This window comes from Magnolia sinica, chromosome 7 (assembly GCF_029962835.1).
Source record: "Magnolia sinica isolate HGM2019 chromosome 7, MsV1, whole genome shotgun sequence".
NCBI lineage: Eukaryota > Viridiplantae > Streptophyta > Magnoliopsida > Magnoliales > Magnoliaceae > Magnolia > Magnolia sinica.
The window spans coordinates 53,005,571-53,028,463 of record NC_080579.1 but is presented as its reverse complement, the minus strand read 5'-3'; the positions used below and the strand labels follow the sequence as shown (position 1 = coordinate 53,028,463).

The window sequence follows — 22,893 nt, the reverse complement described above, 5'->3', positions numbered from 1 at the left end:
TTTGCTTATGTATTTCCTTTTGAATTTTTGTAGATATTTCTTTGTAGTATATCAGAAGATTTCATATTATAAAAAAAATTTAAAAAAAAAACCTAGCGCAAATTTCCACATGTTTCACAACAGAAAACTTGGTTTTAATCATCTCATAAATGAATCACTCATTCAGACCAAGAGAAGTGGACAAAATTTACAAATCCTCATAAGATCATGAAAAGAGACCAGATAAATTCAGAAAAAACCTCATAAGATCAGAGAAGAATCACAAGAGGAATTCAGAATCAGATCCCAGAATTTAAAATTAAAAAAACCAGAAAAAAAAAAGAATGAAAAGTAGATGTTCAAACTCACAATTCCCTTGCTCTCTTAGTAATCGTTCAACGCCTATTGATACTTGGATTGATTCAAACTGAACCAGTCGACCAAATACTCATCCACACTCGAATGCACTGTCGAAACCACATCAGAGCAAGGTCCAAACCCTAGAAACCTCCTGTGCCCAAAAACCCAACTAGCTATTATGTGGCTGGTGGAGGAGCCAAGGCGGTGACGAGGGTAGGATGAAAGGGGTTTTGAAAACCCTAGCACAGGGTGTGATCATAGATCAATGACGAGTTTGCAGCGAAAGGGGGTTTTGAAAACCCTAGCAAGAGAGAGAGAGAGAGAGAGAGAGAGAGAGAGAGAGAGAGAGAGGTTAGGAAACAGAGGGGCCTTGGGTTTTGGGAGAGGCATGAGCTCGAGAGAGAGAGGGTTTGGGTTTTGGGAGAGGCGCGGGCGGGAGAAAGAGAGGGTTTGGGTTTTGGGAGAGAGGTGGGCATGCGAGAGAGATTTGAGGGATTTGAGTTGTGGGAGATGGGCGCACGCGGGATTGTTTTGGGGGGAGGGGGAGTGACAAACGACACTTTTATATGCGTAGTTTTAGGTCTTGTGGGGCCCATCGTAATGTATGTTACTTATCTACTCCGTCCATTCATTTTAAAAGATCATTTTAATGGTTGATCCAAAAAATGAGTCAGATAGAAGCTGTAAGAGGACCATATAAAATATTATTGATAGAAATTTATTTTTTATTATTTCTTATGATGTGGTCCAATTAGACCTTCAATCTACCTACTTTTTAGGCTCATCCACCGAAATTATATATCAGAATTTATGGGCGGCTTAGATAAAACAGATATATTCCAATGGGCCCCATGAAGTCTCTTAAGCACCATCAATCTCTAATAAGATCCAAGTGGAATGCAGAATTTAGCTACAGATCAAGTAGGTTTTAGCTACGTATTAAATCTGTAACATAATAGCTACGGTTTATATCCGTAGCTAAAAACTTCCAAGTCCGTAGCCTTTGCTTCATTTTTTGGTAGTGTGAGTAAGTAATGCAAGAACATAACCACCGAATGGCGAAGATATAATAGTAGCCCATCACCTTCCTAAAAAAAAAAAAAAAGGCCAGGTGTACGATCTAGTGGACAGTTTTACATGGTTCCCATTGATGTGGCTTATCCGTCTTTTATCAGGCTGATTTGTTTTGTTATGTATAGTTAAAATAATAGTTCTCACTTAGTTTATTAAGTGAGTGGACATCTAAAATATGGTGGTCCCCACAAAGAGGGTATTTTACCGAAATTGGATTGCGTACTAAGTTACTCAGTTAGCTCTTATGATACTGAGTAAACTCAGTTGGGCCCACCTTGAATGTATGTGGTCTATCCATATCGTCCATCTGTTTTTCCATATAATTTAAGGGGTTGACCCCAAAATTGAAGTATATCCAAAGATCAAGCGGATTATACCTGAGAAATAGTGGGGATCATGATTTCCACCGTTGAAACCTTTCTAGGCCCCACAGTGATGTTTATTTGTCATCCAACCTATTCATAAGATCATACAGACATGGATGAAGGGAAAACACAAATATAAGCTTGATCCAAAACTTATGTGTCCTCCAATAATTTTTCAACGGTAGATGGTAGATGTTCAATTCAACTGTTTCCTGTGGTGTGGTCTATTTAAATATTGGATATGCCTTATTTTTTGGGTTCAAGTCCTAAAATTATTTGGTAAAATAGATGGAGGGAGCGGATAAAATACTTAAATCATGGTGGTCCTCACAGGGTTTACTCAGTACGCTAAGCGTAGTGAGTTACTACGCAATCCGCTTCCTATTTTACCGTGCCATGTAAAACAGGTGCAGATGATTCCGGACGCATGGCCATGAAACGAACTTGGCTGTTCTGACCAGTTCGGCAGGCGGCGAAGGCCAACACAGAAACATGTCAGTTGTGCGGATCATACAAGGGTATTTGGGTGCCTAGTTAGGCACAGTATCCCTGATTGTCATTTTTTAAGAGTGACGCCTGTGATTTAATTATCCGGACCATTGTTACGTGGCCTGCCAATGGTTGATCAAGGCCTAAAATTACTTTAAAGTGGAATTTGAAAGATCATGGCGTCCAATTTTGAGATCCTTTGATTTGAATTTGAAGTCTTGCCGAATTCCGTTCTTAAGAGCCCATTTGCATGCCATGAAATCGTGAAAACGAAAACACTCTTCTCGCATTCACAGTCCATTGCGGTTCCCATCATACATACGGTCTGATAAATTGAACCATGATCTTGATAGCCAAGAAGCATGATATTTCTGTTTCCACTTAACAATGTTAACAACACCCTAACCTACAGTGTAAGTGGGACCCATAATTTTAATCACTACAATATAAATCTTTGGACCTCATGCATTCAAAGGATTAGTCCATCACGCTAATCATACCAACGGTCTAGATGCCTCAGACCAAGTCCTGTGGACGGCTTTTTATTGGAAAAGGTGCTACAACGACTTAAAAAAAGTAGCCATTATTATCTTGATCATCCATACCCGTAGAGAGGCTAATTGAGTAGCGGATCCGGATGACCTCCGAAGGCCAAATCCACCATTCGATCAAGACAATTATTCACTCTGAAGGCACTGACAGTGGTGCACAAATTCATAACATTTACCTTCCCCATGACATTCAACGATTCCTCCAAGCAACCCTGACCAGCAAAACATGGTCATTCATTACGGACCATTCTCTTCTCCCACCCGTCACCAGAAGAGACCTAGTCCTAGACAGAGCAAGACTAGGAGCCGTTAAAATCAGCCTAAATCTAGATACCCTTTTTTAGTCTTAGCTTATGAGGGTCATGATAGGCACCTCCTTTCCCATTTTGTTCCAATAGACACCATTCCCTCATCTAACATACTCATTTTGAATGTACAAAGGAAAAAAGAAAAAAAAAAAGAAAAAGAAAAAAGAAAAAGGAAAAAAGATGCCTCAGCAATAAGCCCGCTATGGCCCTGTCTGCTTTCCTATTTACATGGTAAATATTGTATAAATAAGTGATTATTACATTTTACATAGGATTCACCCTATAAAAAAGCCTTGAAAACCGTGCATAAATATTGTAAAATTGGATGGAATTGCGCCTATAAAATCTGTGAGGGCCACCTTTAAACCTAAAGCTCAAGCGGACCACACCATAAAAGAGTTGAATGCTTACCATTGATAGTTAAAATGAGCCTAAGGCTCGTAGAGATATGTACCTATCACCCAATATGTTCATCACTTCATATAGGCATAGATAAAAGAAAATCACAAATATTAGCTTGATCCAAAACTTTTGTGGCCCACGAGAAGATTTGAATAGTAAGCGTTCAATTTCCCTTGTTTCCTGCGGTGTGGTTTACCTGAGCCTTGGATCTTCCTCAATTTTTTTTTCATCGCGCCTTAAATGAGTGGGAAAAATATACAAAGGGTGTGGATCAAACGTATAGATAACAGTGGCCCTGTGGATAATTAGCATTTGAAAATCTTCTTTTTCTCAGGGTTTTAATAGTAACGTTCAGAACCAGCAAGCTGTCAGCATCATGTGGCATCAAGACAAACCTATAAATTATAAATGCAAGGGTAAGTAATAAATGCTCATTTACACAGGCCCTATGTATACAGACATCGCAGATTATATAATTCATCTACATTAAATCGAGGGTTTGATATAATATAGGGCTGGATTTCAGTATCAAGCAAGTCCAACCATTGGATGGTGCACATATCAGAGATCTGGGCAATTCATCAGAGTGTTAATACACTGATCATGCCATGGACCACAAACTGACAGTAGCCTGGTGGTCAGACAGATCACACTTGTCGGCAAAAGATGGATCCGTGATAGGAAAAAAAAAAAAAAAAAACTAAAATCGGTTGCTACAAAATCATCTAACTTCTGCGACTTGTTTGCTGAATGTACGGTCTGATTTTTGTGATATGTCCTGTTTGTTCTGCAAAGGTACCTAATCAACAGCCTAGATCAACGTACGTTGGCAATCCCACAGGAAAGCCAGACCCTGCATTCCATCAAAACCCTCCAATCAATTGCAAACATTTGGAAACATAACACGAGCATGAAATTTCAGGATATTTATTCATAGGTGACGAGCTTCCGCAGCTTACATTCCAAACAAACTTACAAAACTGAAACAGTTTTTGAAAATAATAACAGGATAGCCACCATATGAGAAGCTATTCGCATCACCTATTATTTCTATGTAGATCTAGAGCAACACGGGCCACTTAGTTGGGATGGTCATATGGTGGAGGCTTGTAGTAGGGTGGCTTATTGTAGGGACTCGGTGGCTTCTTCTTGGGAGGTGGCTTTCCATACGGAGGAGGCTTGTAGACTGGGGTGGGAGGTGGCTTTGGCTTATATACTGGAGGGGGCTTGTAGACTGGGGTTGGGGGTGGCTTTGGCTTATATACCGGAGGGGGCTTGTATACTGGGGTCGGGGGTGGCTTTGGCTTATATACCGGAGGGGGCTTGTACACTGGAGTTGGGGGTGGCTTTGGCTTATACACCGGAGGGGGCTTGTAAACTGGGGTGGGAGGTGGCTTTGGCTTTTCAATTGGGGGTGGTTTTTTGAAAGGTGGAGGCTTGTAGACAGGTGTTGGTGGCGGTTTCTTTTTCTCAGGTGGCTTATAGTCATAGCCAGCCTCAGAAGGAGTGGTGAGAGCCACCACTGCAAGGAGCAATACCAACAAGTGCGGGAGGAGGGACATCTCGGGCTTGTTTGAGGATAGATAGCTTGAGAAGAGCGTCCTTTTATAAGAGATTGGGGCCAATTGTAGGTAGACATGTGTCCGAGTTAGATATGGTTGCAGTGGGCCATACATTGTCTGGAAGCCATGCGTCCACGGTACAAGTGGTAGGGAAATCCGACGCGGATTTGGTGGTGTTGCCAACACCACTCTCAACCGTGGTGTGCGCTGTATATACGCATCACAAAAGGGATTTCTCCCCCAAATATATGGCATTTATTTCAACGTGTTCACGGTGAAGATGTCGGGAAGGGAATCATTTCCGTAGATTGAGGAGATATCCACTTATGGTATTCCCTGGTGATCGGTATGCAATGCCGAGGTCAATTAGCGAGGCCGACCTCTAGGTCATTTGGTCGAGGTCCTGTGCTAATCGAGGTTGAGAGCTAAGGTTGATGGCCAAGGTTGGGGTCGAGTTTTGAGGTTAGGGCCTTTGGTCAAGACTAGATTAGCTTTCATTGTTGTCCTTTGGTGGGGACAATGAGATGTCAATTAGGCGACCGAGGTCTCCACTCATGGTTGGTGCTTGGATTGGTTACGGAGGTCATGTTCAACATTTGAGGCCAAGCTTTTACCTGACCTCTCATCTGAGTTGTTTGCCTTGCTATTTCCTTCTCATTCTAGTTGTTTGGTCAGTCCAGTTTTACCCATAACAGCTAGCATTCAATACTATTTCTGGTGGTGTGGTTTACTTGAACTTTGGATCCGTGTGTGTGTGTGTGTGTGTGTGTGTGTGTGTGTGTCATTACAAGAAATTGGCTTTTTGCCAATGAACTTATTTCCGACGAAATCATATTTCATCGGCAAAAGATTCCCGCCATGACCAAATATGTTCCCGCCACCATTTACATCGACGGCCTGGAAACTTTTCCCAACGACATTATGTATCGTCGGTGAAACTATTTTCTCGACGATTATTTCGTCGGTAAATGTAATTTTTCCCAACGAACCAAATAGTTCATCGGCAAAAGATCCCTTAGTGTCCTTTCCAATGACGAAGAGACTACTTTTATCGACGTTATAAAATATCGTTGGTAAAAGAACTTTGTACCAACGAAAAAAATTATCGGTAAAGGAACTTTTTTCTGATGAAATAGACACATCGTCAGACAAAATGAATGGTGGACATATTATTTTACTTTGTGTGGTTAATCATGGATGTTGGTTTGTAATTTTTATTTTTTGTGTAGCTAATAAGTATATTTAAAAACATATGTACGGAGTGGATGGGGCTGATAGAGCACGGGTGGGCCTAAGCCTTTTACCGATGAATTGTGAAAAGTATTACTGATAAAAAGTTTCGTTGGTAATAATGATATGTTTTAACTCGAACCGACTCTAGCACCTCTCTCTCTCTCTCTCTCTCTCTCTCTCTCTCTCTCTCTCTCTCACCCTTTTCTTACCCTACCCCCTGTCCCGCCCAAACGAGCGCTGCTGCTTGCCCGACTCCCCTATTTCAGTCACCCTAAACCCTAACTCGCTGCAGCCTGCACGACACCCAATTGTCTCCCTCTTCATCTCTCTCGTCTCAAATCTCTCTTACGTTGGTCGAAAAGGTATTTTATTTCATTCTTATGATTCCAGTCTTTGGACTTTTTTTCTTTTGTGTGGTCCATAGATGAATGGGATGCATTTCTCACAAACATCACAGTGGGCTCCAACTCAATCTGCTTCCTGTAATGAAACTTTCATGACCCCACCAAAGCTTTGAATAGGCTTATATTTAGTTTAATCTTCTTATGAATAAGTTAGATGGCTTATAAACATCACAGTACCCCCAAAATGATTTCAATGGTCATCTCTCCACTATTTCATGTGGTGTGGCTCACTAATTTTGCAACACAACAAGAAATTGGCTTTTTACCCACAATATTATTACCGATGAAATTAATTTCATGCGTAAAAAGGACTTTCCCTGATGAAATTATTTATCGTAGGTAAAAGTGTTTTTCCTGATGAAATTTTTCATTACGTCGGTAAAAAGGACTTTCCCCGACAAAATTAATTATCGTAGGTAAAAGTGTTTTTCCCGACGAAATTTTTTGTCGGTAATGGGTGTTTTGAATTTTTTGATAAAAAAGAAATTTTGGAAATTTTTATTACTGACAAAAACTACTTTCGTCGATAAAAGTGTTATTCCCGATGGACATAGACCGTCGGCAAAACTCTACTATAATGTTATTACCGACGAAATTATGTCAGTAAAGGTGTTTTTATCGATAGACATAAATCGTTGGCAAAAACCTAGTACAATGTTATTACCGACGAAATAGTTTCATCAGTTAGTGTTTTTACCGATGGACAAATTGACGCCAAAAATCTGATACAATTTTATTACCAATAAAAATTAAATTTGTCGATAAATCTATTTTTCCCGACGGACATAAATCATCGACAAAATTAGTTAAAATATTATTACTGACGAAATTATTTTCATCGGTAAGTGTTTTTACCGACGAAGATAAATTGTCGGAAAAAATCGTCATATTGAATTTTTTTATAAGAAATAAAATTTAATAGAATCTTATTACCAACGATATTATTTTCGTCGATAAAGGTGTTTTCCCAATTGACAAAAATCGTCGGCAAAAATATGATACAATGTTATTAGTTTCGTCGGTAAAAGTGTTTTTCTCGACGGACATAAATCATCGAAAAAAATCTGGTACTGTTATTGCCGACGAAATATTTTCGTTGGTAAAAGTGTTTTAACCGACGGACAAAAATTGTTGGCAAAAATCTGATACAATTTTATTACTGATGAAAATTAATTTTGTCAGTAAATCATTTTTTCCCGACAGACATAAATCGTCAACAAAAATCTTTAAAATATTATTACCGATGAAATTATCTTCGTTGGTAAAAGTGTTTTTACCATCGGAGATAAATCATCGGCAAAAATCACCATATTGAATTTTTTAATAAAAAATAAATTTTCATAGAATCTTATTACTGATGAAATTATTTTCGTTAGTAAAGGTGTTTTTCCCGACGGATAGAAATCATCGGTAAAAATCTGATACAATGTTATTACCGATGAAAACTAATTTCATCGGTGAAAGTGTTTTTCCCGATGGACATAAATCGTCGGCAAAAATCTGGTACAATGTTATTACCGACGAAATAACAGTTTCGTCGGTAAGGTGTTTTTCCCAATGAACATAAATCGTCGGTAAAAATCTGGCACAATGTTATTACCGATGAAATTAAATTTCATCAGTAAAATGTATTTTACAGATTTTGGAGTTGCAAAGGTCTTGCAGATTTTGTGTGCGGCGGTGGGTGTTCATGTTAAAAATAAAAAAAAAAAAATAGAAAAAGAAAAAGAAACAAAAAAGAAGCAGTTTCGTAGGGCCACCTTAATGTTTAACTTAATAGAAAATATGTCTAGCTTAAAAACTACTTTTCAATTTTTTTTTTCTGAATTTTTTCCACCACATAAGTTTAGCTCAATAGAAAATAGAAAATACGCTCCACTAATTTTTCCAAAAACAATAAAATTTTCTTGTAAAATTACCTTTGCACATGTTGCCAAGGAAAATTTCTCTCCTAAATAAATTGCCCAATACACAACCCACTTTTAATGCACAAAGCTTTTTTCGGGTCCATTATAAATTTTATGTGATAGATCCACTGCCCATCATTTTTCCAGATCACTGTAGATTATTAGCAAAAAATAATAATGCACATTCATAGTTTAAGTGGAACGCACCACATAAATTAGTGGGAATTGAACAACTACAGTTGAAACCTTTGTATAGTCCATCGTAAGGTTTGTTGTTCATATAACCTTCTCATAAGTTCACACCGATATAAATGAAAGGAAAACAAAAATATCATCTTGAACAAAGCCTTCTATAATTCTAACAAGTTTTCAATGGTAGGCATGCAATTTCCACAATTTTTCAATGACATGGCTTACTTGAGTCTTATATTTAATTCATTTTTTTTTTTATCCTTTGTCCTAAAATAATATAAAAAACGATAAATGACGTCATAAAACATATACATCAAGGGAGGTCCCATAGAGCCTTCACAAGATGTCTGTCAAACACGGATAGCCTAGATGCTAGTGATAGTGGGTTGGCCACTAGACAGTGCTTTATGGGCATCATTATAATGTATGTGTTTTATGTGCACTATCCAGCTATATTTTTCAGGTCATTTTATGAAATGAGCCCGAAATTGAAACATATACAAAAATTTGGTATAATGTTATCATTTTTCCTTTTCTAATTTGTGGCCTATGCGAAGAGCAGAATAGCCTAATTTTTGGGACATTACACCTTCCAGATGGGAATCATCAGATGGATGGCTTGGATCTTGTACCCATTGGCTACTTTGGCGGATGTAATGGCATGTAGAGGTGTTACCTCATGTATTTGACTCAGAAAAACAACCATTAGGAAATTTCTTTTGGATGGTCCATATTTAACTAAACATATTATTGATAAACAATTTCCATTCACAATAGTGAACCTAAATCATGGACGCTCCTGATCATTAGATCATCTTGGCATGTGGGCCCTAGTGGGGCAATGCATGGACAAGCGACATGGTCAATGCAAACAACCAATGTACAGTTCACGTACAACCATTTATTTCGTGTAGGTAGAATATTAATTTGTGTAAAAGGTGGGCCACACTATGTATAGAAATCAGGTCGATCAACTTCTTTGGTGACCAACATCAGGACACTAAACTATTACCATCAGCCATCCATTGATTTCGACGCGGCGTATTGCTTAGGGAGTGACCTGATTTTTATACTAGGTGATCATCATGGTGTGACCCACCTTTTCAATGGATAGGATATTCTACATGTGTGACTGGTTGGCAGGAAAGAAATGGCCATACTCAAAGTTCACATGTAACCACTTTATGTGATCATTTATCATAAGGTGCCAGATAATTAACCAGTGCTGCAAATGAGTCCGGCTAAGCCAATGACCTGAAAAATAGGTGGGTCAAGTCCAAATTTTGAACCCATGTCTCGGTCCAGGTCCAAAATATCAACTTCAATTATTGAACGTGTCAGACTTGTGACCTATCAAGATTAATTCGACCGAGATCTAATTTTCAAAAAGTATGGTTTAAATCATCCTAAAATGGACCCAACTTCATCTTAAACCTAACTTAAACCCAGAAATAGCAGCTAATTTATATAAATGCATGAAAGTCCTTCCTAATTTTGTGAAAATCCATTCCTAATTTTTTTACCCAACCCATGAGATAAGATAAATGGGCATTTCATGAGCCAGGTCTAAGTCCTCCTACACTTAGACTCGACCCATTGAAACTATATACAGACATCCTAAAAAATATAAAAGCACTTGGTGGGGCCCATATGAGTTTTGAATGCGGGTGAAACTCTTTACCCTTAGCATACTGAGTAAATTCTATGGGGTCCTGAAAGTGCTATGTTGATAAACCCTACGTATTGTCAAATTTTAGTGTGCCAAACTAATTCAAGTTTGTATCTTGATTTGTATCAAGCTTGTGCATCTATTCACATTGAATCTTTGACGTTCGTTTTGTTCGTGGTGAATCTATCTTGCCAATATCTGCGATAAACTTACCGAGATCTTCAGACTGGAAGAAAGTGAAGACTTTCATATATTGAGTGAAGACTTAGTTTACAAGAACATTGCAGTTCAAGATCTGGAACCAGAAAAGTCCAATAACTCAAAACCTAGTTGAATATTATGTTTGGTATGTCGAGTTCAAGCTATGAAGATTACAAGAATTAAAGCTACTGAAGTGATCGATAAATTAAGTGTGCATATGTTCTATCTCACAAGTAAGGTATAATTGACCTAGATTGACCTTAGATCATGATTAGATCATTTCGTAATTTCGGTCGGTCATTTTAGTCATTTTATAATTGTAAAATTCTGTTCTTTCGACTAGCCCTAGCACTAGCTCGACCAGTCCTAGTATTTCCTCGAGTAGTCCAGGATTTGTGAGAATTTAAAAAAAAAAATTTTTTAGTCTACGACCAGTCCTGAAAACTACTCGACCAATAGTGTAAATAGTGCTCGACCAGTCGTGCAGTGCTCAACTAATTTTCCAGTGTGTAATCTCGACTCACACGATCAGTCATGTGGTGTTCACGACCAGTCGAGCAGGCCACTCGACCAGTCGTGGGACCCACAAGGCTAGTCATGCAACTAAAAAATCTTATCGCGCCAGAATTTTTTAAAATCAGTTTCGATAAGGCCATTCGTAGCTAACTAAAGGCCAGTCGTGCGAACCGATTTTTCACCTATAAATAGTGCTTGAATTTCAGAGTTTTCTATTCAATTCTTATCATTCTTAAGCAATTACTCTGAGATTATTTTGAGGACATTTTATGCTATTTTATGCATATTTTAGATTCTTTAATGTAACTCTTGTACTTTGATTTTGATTCTCTATTCCATTCTTATATTGAAAAGGGATATTTGATTTACCCTTCCTTGAGATCAAAATCAATACACAGCCTTTACTGATTTAATTAAAAATCATCTAGACTTAGAACCCTATACACTTGTGAGACTAAATGTTGAACATTTACGTCATCACTAAGTTGGTTCTACTGGGCTGCTTCAGAATCTTTATAAAGATAAGTATTTTGCATTTTCTGTAATTCAATTCCATTTTTGTTTGTGAGATTGTTCTAGAAAATCTTTATTTTGATTTTGTTTGAGGTGATCTAGAAAATCTCAGAGTGAGGGGTTTTTGAATTGTGTAAGCCCATCTAAAGAGACAATTGTGAAGGTTTTAGGTGAACCTTAAAAAACCTATTTTGATTAGTGAACACTAATATCCCGAGGGATTGGATATTAGGAGGGGAGTTGTTGTGTGGCTGTTGTTTAACAGTTAGTGTACACACAAGTGAACTAGTATAATTCTCTGTGTTTGGTAGATGTTTGATTTATTTCTTTATCTTTTATGGTGTGAGATTGTGGGATGTATTTGTGGATGTGAATGTTGTAATTTTTACATTTCAGCATTGTGTGGTGAATTTTGTAATGGATTAGATTTTATTTCTTGCATATCCTTTTGAGTTAGAGTTTTTGATACTCACCCACGTTCTAGTAAGGTTGTCCTGCCATAAACCATTGGTTTTTAGTGTTAGGTTGTCCTTAGAACCAAGTTTGTATCAACCTCTCAATACTTGATTTTTGAGGTTGTTATTTCCTTTGGTTATTTGTATTTCATTTTGATATCTTGTTGTTTATATTCCACTTATTATTTTTTATTTTACATTGTCCTATTCACCCCCCCCCCCCCCCTCTCTAGGACATATAACTCGGCCTTTTCAAGTGATATCAAAGCCGAATAGCTTGTTTATTTGGATTTAATTCCTGAGCTAACCGATCTGAGCTTTTAAGATGTCAAATTTTGATAGCCTTTCTATCACTAGGCCTCCACCTTTTGATGACTCTAATTATGCTTATTGTAAAGCCAAAATGACAATATTCTTGAGGTCTATTGATGAGAATGTGTGGCAAGCCACAGTAACTAAATGGACTCCACCTACTGTTGAAGTTCTAGGCCTTGATGGAACATAATCTCTAAAATTTGCTCCTTATAGCACTTGGACTACTCTTCAAAGAACTGAGAGTAGTGTTAATGCTAAGGCTTTAAATGCAATTACTTGCGCACTATCACTAGATGAATTCAAAAGAATTATATCTTATGATACTGCGAAACAAGCCTGAGATATCTTACAAATGGCACATGAGGGTTCAACTACTGTCAAGAAATCTAAACTACAAATCTTCACCACTAGGTTTGAGGAAATACGTATGGAAGAAAGTGAAACATTCATGAACTTCTATACTAAGTTGAATGACATAGTCAACTCTATGTGGGGTCTTGGAGATAGCATCCTAGAAAGCAAAGTCTGTGCAAAGATACTACCCTGACTACCTGAACGGTTCAATTCAAAAGTCACGGCCATTCAGGAACTTCATGATACAGATCATATGGAGGTTGCAGAACTGGTTGGTTCTTTACAAACCTATGAGTTAAACTTTAAAGCTCCGAAAGGTAAATCGATCGCCCTTAAATCTTCTAAAAGTATTTCTTGTGAAAATAATAATTATAACTTAGAAACTTCTGAAGATGATATGGCCCTTTTAGCCAAAAAGTTTTACAAGATTTTCAAAGGTAAAAAGAGGGTTGATGTTCAAAAACCTATTGAAAAGAAAATATCAAGATCTAAAAATTAGAAATCTTTAAAAGACAGCCAATGTTACAACTGTCATGAATATGGGCATCTAGTGAACAAATGTCTTAAAAAGGACAAACCTAAAAAGAAAGGTACATTGGCTACATGGGATGAATCTTCCTACTCTGAAGCCTCTTCTGAGTCAGAAGATTCTGAAACCGAGTCGGGTGATGATGTTAAAGCCCTGATGAATGTAGCCAAGTTCACTTTCTCAGATAATGATATAACCAGTGAAGAAAATTTGGGAAGTGTTTTTGAGAATGAAGAAGATCTTCATGATGCTTATGATGCCCTATACAGGGAAAGTTGTAAAATAACTGTTAAATTAAAACTTCAGAAAGAAAAGTTTTAAAAATTGAAAGAGAATTTTGATAATCTGGTTTAAGAAAAATCACACCTTTCAGATTGCTTTTAAAAAAACTAAGTGTGACTTAGATTTCAAAACATCCCAAGTTGAAAATTTAAAATCTGAAAATAAAAACCTAAAACTAGAAGTATCTTCACTTTTGAGTTTGAAGGACACATGGAGGTATGCCCAAGGTGACCCTAAATTAGAAAACTCCTATCCGGATTCAGAAAATGTGGTGATTGATCTGGATTAGGCTATGATAAAAATATTCCTCCCAAATATAAGAATACTCCTAAATTTGTTAAAGGAGAGTCTTCTAACTCAAAAGGGAAAAGTCTGAATCAAAATATTTCTAAAACGACTAAAACTTTTCAGTCCTTAAATCCTAAAAAGAACTATATCAACTATAAAAATCAGAATCGTAATCTTTTAGCTGAGAAAAATGTTGACTTGCTTAAGAAGCTCTTAAAACCTAACTCAGTGGGTAAGACATATAACAATTATAATCAGAAGAAGACCAACTATGCTCCTAAACCCTAAACTATAATGAAATGGGTCCCTAAGGTTGCTTATTTGGTTGCCCACACCGCATTCAAAGCCATGAGCCATTCAAAGTGATACCTGGATAGTAGTTGCTCTAAACATATGACAGGTGACAAAAGTCTGTTCACTAGCATTAAAGACATGATTGATGGTTCAGTCACATTCGGTGATGATAGCAACTACAAAATTGTTGGCCAAGGTATGGTTCAACTCCCTGACCTCCCTCTATTTGAAAATGTTTTATATGTAGAAGGTTTAAAACATAATTTATTAAGTATTTCTCAAATTTGTGATAGTAATCATAGTGTAAAATTTTCAAACCAAAAGTGTGAAATCTTAAATAAGAATGGTTTTGTAATATTAACTAGTCATAGAACTTCTGAGAACTACTACATAGTTAATGACTCAAGCTCATCTAAGCTATCATGTTACATGGTCCATACTGATGAGACCGAACTATGGCATAAGCGCCTAAGACATGTACACTACCACAACTTGTATAGATTGAGTAAAAGTGAATTGGTAAGAGGTCTCCCCAAAATAAAGAAAGTGGATAAGATATGTGGCGAGTGCTAGATTGGTAAACAAACCAGGAGTGTTCACAAAAAGATAAACTCTAATGCCACATCTAAACCACTCGAACTTCTCCATATGGATCTCATTAGACCAACTAGAACGGAGAGTCGAGGTCGCAAGAAGTGTATTATAGTCATTGTAGATGACTTTACCAGGTATACTTGTGTAGTTTTCTTAAGAGAGAAATTTGAAACTCTCGATGAAGTAAAAAGGGTACTTAAACGTATCCAAAATGAAAAAGAGTTATAAGTCACTAAGATCCATAATGATCATGATTCTGAGTTTGAAAATAATAGTTTTGAGAAATTTTGTAGTGACCAAGGAATATTACATGAATATTCTGCACCCAAAACACCACTATAAAACGGGATAGTGGAAAGGAAAAATAGGGTGCTTCAAGAAATGGCCAATGTAATGTTAAATAGTATGAAGCTTCCTAAAAATCTCTGGGTTAAAGCCGTAAATACTGCTTGTTATATAATTAACAGTGCTTATATCAGAAAATCAAATAATAAAATAGCTTATGAGATGTGGTTTGATAAGAAGCCTTTTGTCAAATACTTTCAATTTTTCAGCAGTAAATGCTATATCTTGCATGACCAAGAACATCTGGGTAAATTTGACACAAAAAGTGATGAAGGGATATTTTTAGGGTATGCTTTGAATAGTCGAGTATATCGGGTACTTAAGAAGAGGACCGGTGCAATACAAGAATCTATTAATGTGGTCATTAATGATCATTTGAATACACCTGTCTTAAGTTCAGAAGATGATGAGGTTCTTCTAATTGATAAACCAAAATCTTCATTTAATCAAATTAACACTGAACTACGAACAAATAAGGATCATCCTACTAATCAAATCCTTAGAAATCCCCTCACTAGTGTACGCACTCGTAATGTCACGCCTTAGACTCGGTAACTGGAATCACAAGGAACCCGATGGCCGGTTCTGGCCATAACAGCCTCCATAGTACCCCGTTCTCGGCTCTTGAGGCAGGCTCCGATCCTGGGACCCTACAACGAGGATTTTCATAACCGTATAATCATTTCCAATATGAGCATACCCAAGATCACAACAAGTACATCTGAGAATAACAAAGGCACACATAAAAAATTCCACTATAAATTTGAACTTTTACAATCATCCATAAGGTCTAAAAGGACATACATGAGAATAAAAGGAAAAAGAGAGAAATCAGCAACACTAGAGTCCTCACTGCTCAACTCTACTCCATGCTCTACTGTTACGGCGCCTACCTAGAGTCTCCTACATGCATCAATCATGCATAATCTTATAGAAGCTTAGAGGGTGGTGAAAGTGTGTGTCAATAGTGCACAGAAGAATAGTAGGAGGTATAAGGAGAGAAGTATGATCAATAAGCATATCACTAGCCTTACCAAGGCTTACAATGAATGCGATGTAATGAGTAATGGGTGTCATACCAAGGCAATGCATGAAGGGGCTTGTACAACCAATGCTAAGCGATGCAAGTAATGTTAGTGCTCATATCCAAACCATAATTCAAGTACATTTCCAATCATAAGGAAATCACCGGGGTCCATTACGTTGCTGAATGACTGCCGCTCTGCAGACCCCGCATAGTCAAACAAGCGTAAGAGAACTCACTACCCACCTGCTGACAACCAATTACCAACAAGGCCTGAAGGTAGCTGACTCATTTACAAGCTGGTTAGACTCAGCCTAGCAATGCCTCCTCACACTAGGCAGGTAAGGCCACACCCCTATCCAACCGACTACACGACAGTGGGAGTCACGGCCTAACGATATAAGGCCCTCTTACGCTCATATATTCCACCTGGTCACGATGTTGGATCAGATCCTTAGTACCAAGGAAGTTTTGAAATTTTCACCAATGGGCATCCTATGCACCCGGTATGCTCAAGTAATATTTTCGGTGTCCACACATATGGCCATCCACGAATACCCCTATGGAGGCAAGGCCCAGATGAAGTAAGGGCGGATATCCACAAGCTATGCAATGCCAGATGCATGAATCACACAATCACCCATGCTTCAATCCCAAGCATCCATCTGTCGGGGAGATACCAACATGTCCTACACAATGGCATAACCATGGCCAATCATACCTTAACCAAGCATGCATATGATGCGTATAGGAGTGGGCCATGAAGATGAATAGGGGTGCCAATGAGGTGGAGATGAACTCTCTACCTGACCATGAAGGGTCTAAGTACTTAACCAATTCCTCATAAGGAATACAACCTCTAGTGAGGGCCCATATACCTGGGGTAGCCCATGAGACAAAGGAGAACAATGGTATGGGCCTAAATAGATGAAACGGGCCTAGCAAGGGTCTATGGTGAGCCTTTAACCACCCATAGAAGCCCATGGGCCAACCTTAGGGCCACCAATGTGGATATCCAACCACAATTGGTCCCTAAGAGATAGCCCATCTCTAATTGATCATAGATTAAGGCCCAAGGCCCACGCAACATCAGAAATAAGAAACGGACAGCCATAATCATACCATAAACACTCATGTTGGGCTTCAGAAAAGCGGCCCAAGGCCTATCCAAAACATGGGTCTAAGGAAAACACACATAACCCAACCCATATATACCACTATGGGCCCATAGGGGAAAGGTTAGGGCCCAACATAAAGGCCACTAATCCCATATATTGTGGTGGCCTAGTGGGCAATCCATTGCTCAAACCACATGGGCAAATGTCATGCTCTTAGTCATGTAAGTTGGGCCTACAACCCAGCCCAAGTATTAAAGTTGATTTGGTGGGCAACCATGGGCCCATCTACTTGTGTAATCTAGCCCACTAACCCAACACAATAGTATGGTAAAAATGGCTCAAGAGTTCAATGGGCCTATCTGGAAAGTTTTGGCCCAATTGGGCCTAAAGATTTCAATAATTAGCTACATTCATGGACCCAATTAAATTCAACTGTGGTGGGCCTCAAAAGTGCATTTATTAAGCCTAACATTTAAGGAACCAAAGGTATAAATTATTCCCTCTAAGATCTTCATAATGTAGTAGGCCCCACTCCTCAAATTTTCTGCCTAAAGGCCAACCATAATTATAACAAGTTGCTGGATTTTTAACCCAATAGGTTTATGGGCCTATTGGAGTTCAGTAATTGTTTCATTTGATTAGGACATTAGCCCAAGTGGTTCAACTATCAAGTCAGAGGGCCCCACCACATAGGGTTACATCAAACGACATAAGGGAGTAGGTGGGCCACATTGATAGACGGGCCACACTGATAGACCAAAGTCCAGCAGGTAGCCCACATGGGGCATCCCATATGGGCCTGAGCGGTCCAAGGCCTGGACGGCCTGGCTATACATACATCAAGGCGGACTCTATTTACACTAAAGTGGGTCCCACAGGGGATGTACACGTAGGGTAGACCCTCCCTACGTGGGCCACCCATGGATAGGACGGCTGGGATATACAACACATCAAGGTGGGCCCATGAAGTAAGCTGGACGCCCCAGCCTGGGCGTCCCTGCCTAGCTGGCCACTCCCGGCTGTACCACAGCCAGGTCAAATATTCGTTGGGTCCAAAATTTTATAGAGTGACACTTACATAGGTGTGTCACACTTCCACAAAATTTTAGAATTTTTGGACACTTAAAAATATTTTAATTTATTTAAATGAAACAGACTGTCCAGAAAATGGGACTGATCTGGACACCATATTGTAATGGGTCGGTCTAGCCACTACCATGGTGTGTAAAGATGTCTATTGGCCCCAAAATTTTGTAGGTGGGTTAAAACATAGGTATAACACCTCTATATAAATTTTTATGATATTAGGATACCCAGAAGTATTTTAATTAATTTGAAGGATACAATCTGTACAGGGTGGAGTATTGCTGGAATATGATTGTGCTGAATTTGGGCCATTCCAATGGGTGGGTCATGGGCCTCCAAAATTCTTGAAATTGAGGACCAAGGTCTCTCATCATGTATAAAATAATAGGGAACCCAAAAAGGGGGCCCACCATCATCAAAATAATTTATGAATTTCAGTTTACAACAGTCTACATTGCTGGACTGCACAGCAGAAAATCAGGCTGACCACCCCTCTTGGCCCACCCTTTTGGATAACCAAATGGAGTCAGTTGGGGCTGAAATTTAGCATAATTATAGGTGGGGTATACATATTTAAGAAACATATATTGCAGGGATGAAAAACCCATCCAAATGCCCAAAAATCTGGCCTCAAGATGACCCAAAAATCTGTCCAGATAGATTTGGACAGCAACATGTTGCTGTCCAAACCACCCCAAAAGATAATTAAAAGGAAAATAAATTACCATTTCCTTAGGGTGGGGTCCACCTAGATGGGTCACACAACTCTCAGACCCAAGCCCCTTCCAAGATCACCCATAAAATCAAGCCCAAAGGTTGTCCAAAACATGACAAGAATATGGGACAACAAGGTGGGCATTGACATCTAACCACTTAGGCCTAGTTGCATGGCACATCAAGTGGGTCACACATACATCAGACTTACCATAAAGACAGGAAAGAAAAGATGGAGAAGAAACACAATCCGGCTATAGGGTAGGGTCCCGCCACTAATGGGCCCTCTCAAGAATGATTCATATCCATACAACTACATTGATTGTACATGCAATATAAAATCACTACACGCATGATCTATAATTGCTATGGATGGTTGGGATGCCATCCCAACATGATCCTTAGGGTCTAGATGACCTTAAGATGGAGTGGATTATTAAATACATCATGATGGGGTCCATAAAGAATGGCCTCATCATGGGTCATGACATGCATGTAGGATGGGCCAAAGGGCCACATCCATGGGATCAAATGGGATCCCCACTATGGATTGGTGAGTCCTATATGATCCATCTAGGAAGAAAAATAAGATCAAATGGTAGAAAAAAAGATCAAAATTTATAATCACCCACCTTAATGGATCCCACTCCAAAGTTACATCAATCTTCTCTTCATGCTCCAAGGGACATGTTTCAATGGGTGAGATGGATTATTAAAGGTTAGATGGGAGGGAATTTGAGGGAGAAGGAGCTGGAGAATAAGGAAAATGGGGTTGAATTTTTTCTATAAGAGAGAAAGAAAGAGAGAAAAGAGTAGAGAGAAATGAGAGGCAGAGTATGAAAATTTGCTAGAAAAGAGAGAGAGCGAGAGTAATCATCACTCTCTCTCCTATATAAGAGAAAAATCATCATAGCCTATGGTGATATAAACTATGTTGCTAGGCTAGAGTAGGGATGGGTAGTGTGTGGGTAGTGGGTGGTGTAGGATATGGTGGGTTTAGGTAGTGTATGGGTGGTGTGTGTTGGAATTTGCATAAAATAGGGTGGCCACCTTGAAAAATGTGCCCTCCACACTTGGTGGGCTACATGATCGTGCTCAAAGGCTACAAATGAGACGCACACAACTTATGATCCACACATCGGATGGACACACAAGACGCGTCATTGAACCGTGGTGACGATGTGGTCACAATGGCATAGGTCTCAACTCGATCCGAGTCGGGTCTTCACGACTGGGCTCACGGATGAGCGCAAACACTATCCAAGGGTCACAGGTCACCGGGATTCGACTAGTAGGACCGCGGGATCAAGATGGACGGAATGTATACCTACACCCACATGCACATAAGCGAACTCGGGTCGGGTCTCACACGTAAACAATTAGAAGATATGTGTAACTACGTGTGCTTTACATCTCAGATGGAACCGGCTAATGTAAAAGAAGCCATTACTGATGAAAACTGGATTGTAGCTATGCAAGAAGAGCTTAATCAGTTTGTGAGAAATGATGTTTGGTATTTAGTTCCAAGACCAACTGATAAACATATTATTAGAACAAAATGAATTTTCAAGAATAAGTCTGATGAATTTGGTAACATAACTAGAAACAAGGCTAGGCTGGTTGTACAAGGATACACCCAAATTGAAGGTATTGATTATGATGAAACCTTTGACCTAGTAGCTCGTCTTGAATCAATCAGACTGTTTATATCCATTGTGTGTTTTAAAAAATTTAAAATATATCAAATGGATGTTAAGAGTGCATTTTTAAATGGTGATTTGCATAAAGAATTATACATTGAACAACCAAAGGGTTTTGAAAACCCTAAGCATGCAAATCATGTTATCACCTGAAAAGGCACTCTATGGTTTAAAATAGGCTCCCATGGCATGGTACGAGAAATTAACTAAATTCTTGTTACGTCATGAGTTTTTTATGGGGATTGTAAATAAAATATTATTTGTTAAGAAACATAATGATCATATTTTAATAGTGCAAATCTATGTTGATGACATTATCTATGGATCTACCTGTGCTAACATGACTGTTGAGTTTGCAGAACTTATGAAGTCCAAATTCGAAACGAGCATGGTTGGAGAACTAAATTATTTCTTAGGGTTGCAAGTCAAACAAGTTCCTGATGGATTCTTCATCTCTCAAACCAAATATGCTCTGAACTTAGTTAAAAGGTTCGGATTTGAGAGTGAAAATTTTTTTTATACTCCAATGAGTACTACTTTGAAACTATCTAAGGATTCAACAGGTAAGAGTGTGGATCCTAAGTTGTATCGCAATATGACAGGAAGTTTACTTTATTTAATTGCAAGTAAACCTGATATTGCTTTTAGCATTGGAATTTGTGTCAGATATCAATCGAACCCTAAAGAGTCTCACTTGATTGTTGTTAAGCGAATTTTACGATATGTCGCTAGTTCAGCTAATCTTGGTCTCTTGTATCTACATGATACTAGTGTGCAATTAGCTAGTTACATGGATGCTGGTTGGGCTGGTATGACCAGTGATGGTTGTTTCTATGTCGGGGACTATCTAGTTTCCTGGCTAAGTAAGAAACAAAGTTCCGTATCGCTCTCCACTGCTGAGGCTAAATAGATTACTACAGGTAATGCATGCACTTAGCTTGTATGATGAAGAAAATGCTAAATGATCATGGAATTGTGCAAGAATCTATGATGTTATATTGAGATAATATAAGCACAATTAATATTTCAAAAATCCTATTCAGCATTCATGAACCAAGCACATTAACATTAGGTATCACAATATTCATGAATTGGTGGAAGAAAAGATAATTTCATTACAATATATTCAGACCGAGAATCAACTAGCTGACATATTCACAAAACCGCTCGATGAAAATTGATTTGCAAAATTGAAATTTAATCTTGGTATGTGCAATATGAACTGATGATTTATGCTCATTTGTATCATAATGTATATATATATATATATTATTTTACATTTTTTTAATATAAATATATGCAAAATTACACATTTTCAGTGTTACACGACCAGTCGAGTACACACTAGACCAGTCGTGGCATGACCAGTCAAGTATGTACACGACCAGTCCTGAAACTTGTGAATTGAGTTTTTATTTGGGGAAAAGTCATTTTTCTTCATTTCTTTCTTCTCTATCAAGCCCAACCATGACCAGTCGAACCCATCTCTTGATTACTCTCCTATTAATGCTTCATTTTATATTTCCTTGTGGATTTAAGTTCTTTGATCATCCTTAATCTTGATTTTGCTTCTTGTTTCAAGATTTATGGTGGTTTGAAATGGTTTTTTCCTTAAAATCTGATTTGCTTAGAATCCTTTCATTTCTTTTTGCAATCTTTCATTTCTTTGTTTTCTTGTTGCAATGGAAGGAAGAATGTCACGCCCCAAACTCAGAAACCAGGCTCACGAAATTTTCGATCGCCGAATCTGGCCTTGATAGCCTCCATAGTACCCCATTCTCAGCTCCCGATACCCATACAGTAGGTTTCGATCCTAGGATTCTATAAGGAGGATTTTAAACATGATTTTGATTCGTAATAAGCATAACCATAAGCGTAACACACAAACAACAACCAATAACATCATCACAAATTCACTATGATTAAAACTTGTAAAGTACAATGCGTATAAAGGGAAATACAAGATAATAATAATGAAAACTTCTGAAGCTCGATTGCAATCTCCTACTTCGACGAAGCTACGGTTGCGTCCTAGCGTCACCTGCACGCATCAATTATGCATAAGCTTAT

At 38.4% G+C, this 22,893-nt stretch overlaps 1 protein-coding gene across 1 annotated transcript; it reads right to left on the bottom strand.

Moving 5' to 3' along the window:
- Positions 1-4,435: 4,435 nt before the first annotated feature.
- Positions 4,436-5,122, bottom strand: LOC131251350 (extensin-1-like). Its single transcript, XM_058252029.1, has one exon. The coding sequence runs from the start codon at positions 5,088-5,090 to the stop codon at positions 4,608-4,610; it is 483 nt and encodes a 160-aa protein (XP_058108012.1). The 5' UTR covers positions 5,091-5,122; the 3' UTR covers positions 4,436-4,607.
- Between the last annotated feature and the right edge of the window lie 17,771 nt (positions 5,123-22,893).

Excerpts from the sequence above, each read along its gene's own strand:
- LOC131251350 (XM_058252029.1), bottom strand. The coding sequence starts at position 5,090 with ATGTCCCTCCTCCCGCACTTGTTGGTATTGCTCCTTGCAGTGGTGGCT.